This window comes from Myotis lucifugus, unplaced genomic scaffold (assembly GCF_000147115.1).
Source record: "Myotis lucifugus unplaced genomic scaffold, Myoluc2.0 scaffold_754, whole genome shotgun sequence".
Lineage (NCBI taxonomy): Eukaryota > Metazoa > Chordata > Mammalia > Chiroptera > Vespertilionidae > Myotis > Myotis lucifugus.
Genome location: NW_005871802.1, coordinates 195,071 through 201,070, shown reverse-complemented (window position 1 = coordinate 201,070; position 6,000 = coordinate 195,071). Strand labels below are relative to the sequence as shown.

At 44.4% G+C, this 6,000-nt stretch overlaps 2 protein-coding genes across 8 annotated transcripts in view; both read left to right on the top strand.

The window, feature by feature from the left end:
• Positions 1–34: 34 nt before the first annotated feature.
• On the top strand, positions 35–2,577 carry LOC102441905 (protein ripply2). Its single transcript, XM_006109722.3, is given in 4 exon segments — positions 35–153; positions 472–527; positions 2,429–2,441; positions 2,443–2,577. Coding segments are annotated over 4 exon segments (318 nt in total). The 5' UTR covers positions 35–39.
• Positions 2,578–4,964: 2,387 nt separating this feature from the next.
• LOC102442215 (cytochrome b5 reductase 4) overlaps positions 4,965–6,000 on the top strand; it is a 76,483-nt gene continuing 75,447 nt past the window's right edge. For all 7 annotated transcript variants that reach the window (XR_002827044.1, XM_006106055.3, XM_014448075.2 and 4 more), the window contains exon 1: positions 4,965–5,177. Coding sequence is in view for 6 of the 7 variants with exons in the window: in XM_006106055.3 (XP_006106117.1) it covers positions 5,103–5,177 (75 nt within the window). In the remaining variant the exon portion in view is untranslated. The remainder of the gene's footprint in view (positions 5,178–6,000) is intronic.

Here is a 6,000-nt window from a genome sequence, read left to right as displayed (position 1 = left end):
CACGCTCGGCAGCGATCGGTTCCTGCCGAGTCTGGGCTCATGTCTCTCTGCGCGTCTTTGCTCCCCACTCGCAGATCCGGAGGCTTCTGGAGACCGTGGGTTGACGCACGAGGAAAGCAGGAGGAGGAGGCCCCGCACCACGCCGAGGAGGTGGTGAGTGAGCCGCGCGTGGCTGGCCGCGCCTCCGAGGGGCGCAGATAGTTCTCCAGGGCTGGGAACGCCGGCCCGAGGGAGACACGCGCCCGGCCAGTCCCTCGCTTAAGATCGCGCCTGCTGGTGGTCCTGCGGGGGTCCTACCAGTGGCTGCTGATGAGGCGAGAGCCATTGCGACACGGGGATCGGGCCAAAAGCGAGGCTGCAGAGAGCCCTGGGTCACTTTCCCTGAGGGCGCGAGGAAGGCTTGGTCCCGCGAGTTTCCAGGTTCTAGAAAAAGGTGAGTGATAACTATGATGCATCTCCTTACGTCTCCAGATGCCCGGGATGACCGAAGCCGCTGGAAAGCTTTCGCGATACAGGCACCCAGTCAGGTGAGTGACAGGCCAAACCTAAGGTCTCCTGCTGCTCCAGCCCCTGGAAAGAGCCAGGGACTTTGCACGGCCCAGCTCAGCAGCTGGTCCTGCAGTTTTTCTATTGGAAAATCCTGTAGGTAGTATCTTCAAGGTTACTTTATCTTCCCAGTCCCAGGGGTCTTTTAACTCATCGAATTGAAAAATGTAGGCACTCACACTCTCACTTAGAAGAACTGCTAATCAGCGCGTCCTCGGTAAGAGGCTTAAGGAATATTGTATAAATAGGGAAAGTGAACGACGATATAGTAAAAGTTGAACGTTGACATCTTGTGCCTGCAAAAGTTGTTTGCTTTTTAAGGTCAAGGGGTCCGAATGCAATTGACTTCACACCAGGCAAAGTGTATATATTCTTATTCTCCTGCAAACCAGAAGGAAGAAAGATGTTCACAGTTGCAGTTTCATAGCAAAGGGAGCAAAGGGAGCTTGCTACCATAAGAGAAAATGGAAATGCGATGAAAATTCTAAAGGTCCCTGAGGGTCATAAAAGGGATCACAAGTTGTAGGGCATAACAATGAGGAGCTAGTTTCCTATTCTAATCACAGAAGTCAGCCTTTTTGAAGGAGTCTTTGTAGCTTTTATTCGGGTAAAAGGTTAATTTTGCAGTTTGCCTGCTTCAGAGAGCTGTTAGGTGAAGAGCTATATGATGTTTGTAACTCGCCAGCCTGGCTATGTGTTTATAAATAACATGTTGCTTAATTTCCTGCCATGTGCTAGCACTAGTGCAGGACACAGGAAAAAAATAATCATGGCCCCCTGGGAAGTGTTGTGAGAGAGTTCAATTGGGTCAGTGTTACACTTCAGGGCATGAAGTGGGGAGTGGGGAAGAGTCAGGAAAGTGTATTATAGGTTGTGGTCTTCAAGTTAGCCAAATGTTTGTAGGTGGGGAAGGCAGGGCCAGAAGAAACAGCATAGGGAGAGAGATAACAGGGTCATGGAACAGCATGGCTCCTCTGGGAGCATCAAGTTGCTGGAATTTGGGTGTGTGAAGCTGTGGTCATTCCAGCAAGGAAACCAGAGGCCAGATCTTGTGCACCTTGGTGCAGAGTTTTGCCCTGATCCTGTAGGTAGTATTGGGGATTACTCAAAGGATTTTAACCAGAAGAGTAGTGTGGTCAGATTTATATTTCAGAAAAATCACACAGGAAATGGTATACACTAGTAGTCTTAGAACACCAACGTGAAATTGAAAGGCATTGCAGTTGTTCAGACAAGAATGATAAAGAGCCATTCTAAGGCTTTAGGTGTGGGATGGGACTGGGTGAGTTTGGGGTATACCTAGATGACAGTAGATTTAGGCTTATAATGTACTGGATATGGTAGATGAAGAAGAGGTAAAAAGACAGAATGGTTCCCTAGTTTGTGGCTTATGACCAGGTTGAATGCTGTACTTACTAACAGATTGGAAATTAGGGCTAAAACAGATTTGGGGAGCAAGATAATGGGTCCAATTTTCCATTTATGGTATTTAATGTGCCTATGGGGCATCCCAGTGGCAATGCCCATTAGGGAGCTGCCTATGTAATTCAGGGACCCATCATCAAGTTCTTAAGTGGAAAGGCAGACTTGGGAGCTTTGGAGAAATCATGGCAGTGGATCAGGTCATTCTGGGGAGTCCAAGAGGGGAGATGATCACTTGTGATAAAACCATGGGGGAAGGCCAACACCTAACCTGTATACAGAGAAAGAAGCTCCGCAAAGGAGACAGAGAAGACTTTTAAACCTATATCTTAAGACTGTGTCTAAATTCCTAAATCAATTGTTAAAAATACATGGAGTTCTTGACTTTGAACATTTCATGAGTAGAAGGATTCTAAATATAAAAAAGATAAAAGTGTATTATGTTGTCTGCTTTTTTCAGACTATTTTGGCCAAAAATCAAAGTGTTATGATTACTTATATCAAGAAGCAGAAGCTCTTCTGAAAACTTTTCCAATTCAAGCCACAATTTCATTTTATGAAGATTCTGATAGTGAAGATGAAATTGAGGAACTGGTCTGTGAAAATTAATCTGATTAGTTACTTTTGATGATATTAAACATTTGTAGGATTTAAATTTAGTGTGCAAATATATCATAATTCTTTAAATTTATTTATTTGTATGTAAATTATTAATAAAATGAATATTTTGTAAGTACTATAGTAGTTGGGCCTTTTTAAAAAATCCCTACACTGTTATTCAATGCTGGAATTTAAAAGTAGGTGCCATTTACAAATATCTTGATTGTACTGTAAACATTTGGAGCTTACAAAAGGTAATTTTGATCTCAAACTATGAAGTTTATCTCTAGTAATAATTTTGCAAATATTTAGTTATACTTTTGCATAGAATGACAATATTTTCAAACTGAATCTTGTAACATCTGCTATTTCCTATCGATTTCCATTGGATATTGTAGTTACAGATGAATATTATTTGATAATGAAGAAAATCACCTTATGTCCCAATTACACATTATTATTATGTATTTGCTAGCAGATGGTGAAAAACACTTTAAATCATTGTCTGTAATTGAGAATGGAATTAGTGTTAGGACTATTAAATTTTAGGCATTTTTAATGAATGATGAGTCAAGTAATTCTCTCTTTAATACTCTTCTGCTGTCCTTAAATCCAGTAATAAAATAGCATGGGTGTTCAATACTTATGGCAGTACATTGAGGAATCCCTAGAATTAAAATGTCTAAATGGGCATTACTTACATGGAGTCTAAAAAGGGCAGCCAAAAGGTCAGAGTCTGATAGTGTTTTTCCTACTTTCTCTCCAAGGGGGAATTTGGGCAGATATGAAACATTCTCCAACAACATCACCTTCCTTTGCTATAGTTGTCTGCTCTGATATTCTCATGAAAGCATTTTCTTATGGAAAGAGAAATAAGAAATTCTCAGGGATTAGTGTTTTAAAGTAGATTTATAGAAGAATACAACTCTTTTAATGTGAGAGAAAAAGAGTACTTTGCAAGGTAAAGGTAACAATAAACTATGGTAATGAATGAAGTTCCTTTTAGCTCAAATACAATTTTTTTCACAATAAACATTTCAATTGCAAATAAAGAATGTTTCTGCAATATTTCAGAACGATAATAGGCAGAGGTAAAGGTCTGAGATGGTTACCTAGCTAAGAAATGCCTCTTACTTGAATGGCTACTTATATTTCCTCATTTTCCTGTCTAATTGAAAAAAATGACAGACATTAATTTACAGACACTTTAAGGACAAGGCAATTGATATAGGGCAAGTTCAAACCATAGTTCAGACTCAGGAAAAGTTAGTAATGGAATGAGGCTGTGGAGAGTTATTTAGAACTATATTTCTTCTGAAAACTTTCTCCCTTCGCTGCATTCTGTTCTCAGATGTGTGTGTTCCCCAAGGAAAATATTCATCAGGTCTCCAATCTGAAACCTTGAGACTTAGAGACTGTTGTTTACCTGCATGGTATTTGTGCTTCTCATCGATATGTTGGAATAGTATGAAGAACCACTGCCATTTATTGAGTGCCTTCTTTTATTTTTTATTTTTGATTAAGGTATTACATATGTGCCCTTATCCCCCCACAATATAATGTATCTCAAAATCACCATGCTGAATGAAAAAAGCTGGATGCCACCAAAGAGTGCATATTTATATACCATGTATACAGAATTTAAGAAAATACAAATTAACTTATATACCCAAGGATATGTTTGAGTGCCTTCTTTTAACCAGGCACTGTTTTATGTAGTTTACATCATCTTATTTAATCCTTACTAAAACATAAATTCATTATGCAGATGGGAAAATCAGGCTTTGAGATACTAAAGTACCTTGCATAACCTGACTCTTAAATACTGCAATTGGGGGTGGGCTGCATCAGTATACAATTCCTTGTATCTTTCAGGGAAGGCAGGAAGTTAGCTGAAGAGGGAAAACTCATGAGCAGGCGAATGGAGCAGAAGACTTTACTAACGTCTTTGACTCGTAATGTCAGTCATTAGCGGGGGTTCTTAAAGGTGAAGTTTTCTCTTCACCTCACAGGAGTGGCTGTTTGCATTTGACACCTTGGTTTTTAAAGCTCCCCTTTCCTGTACAGCTTGGTGCCGTAGAGGAGAGGGTTTCAGAGAAATCAGAATTCTAAGTTGTGTAATGGTAGTGCTTGTTTAACAACGGACAGACACTTGTGGGTGAGTCCGCAAGCATTTGGTCTTAGATGCGGTCAGCACCAAGGCTAAGGAACAGCTTCACTCTTATCTTACGCAGAATAGCTGTCACGTCCCCGCGGTGCTGAAGTTCAGGCAGAACTAACGGAGCATGCGTACTTTCCCCTGGCTCCGCGTCCCCTCCCCAGCTAACTCCCTGTCCGTCACGTTGGCCCCGCCCTCCGCGACTCGACGTGCTGCGTCATGGCGCGCCTCACCCCGGGCGACCCCGGAAGTGGGTCGGGGGCTTGGCCTCTGCCCGGCCTCGGAGCCGGCGCGGGAGGTGTAACCCCGGAGGGGTCCGGCCGAGCGATCCCGTCCAGCGGCGGACCCTAGGCAGGGCCCGGGCCGGGGGTCCAGGATGCTGAACATCCCTTCCCAGTCTTTCCCAGCCCCCCGCTCGCAGCAGCGCGCCGCCTCCGGGGGGCGTAGCAAGGTAAGCGGCTGACAGCAGCGGGCCGTCCGGCTCAGCGCTTGCCTCCCGCGGCGCTTCGGGTTCCCGCACAGCCCCTTCTCCCCTTCCTCCCCTCTCCCACCTCCGGTTCTCACCGCCGGCCCTTCCTTTCCTAGTTGGCAGTCTTTCTGATCCCAGGCTGCCCCAGCCCTCGAACTCTCCTGACCCCCTCTCCCCTCCTAGTCGCTTCTCTTCCCAGCCTTTACCCCGTCCTGTCCGTTCCCTTCTTCCAAGCCTCCCCGCGGACTAAGTTCAGATGTAAATGACAGGCCTGGCACTGTGCATCCTGCATATAGGGACTGAGTATTGGGTTCCTCCCCTCAACCTGTCCTCCTCTCTGGTCTTTTGTTCTCTTTCTGGGGGAGTTCTGAGGGATGGGGGTCCCAGCGGAAGGGAAAGGTTGGGCAGTGGCGACAGTGACCCGTGACTGTCCCTGCAGGGGTGGGGGCTCCCCGAGCTCGGGGAGATCGGAGAAGGGAGACCGCATGTCTGCAAACCTCCGGTTTACGGAGCCTTATCCTTGTCGAAGTCATACTGCCCTTCTTTCTTCCTCTGGGACTTCAGTTTTTGTGTTGTTTTTTATCACCGCCTTTTCTACAGATAACACTTGATGACTTCGAAGCGAATATCCCCTTTAAGTTTTTGTTGAACCTAGTTACCGTTAGCAACAGGTGGAATACAATGTATTTTACATTTGCAAGATTTAATAACATCGTCTCCTTTGCTCATTGCAACATGAATTGCTGGCTCCTGCTATTTGATGGTTCCTCATTCTGTAACCACATCGTGTTTTGTTTTTGAGACT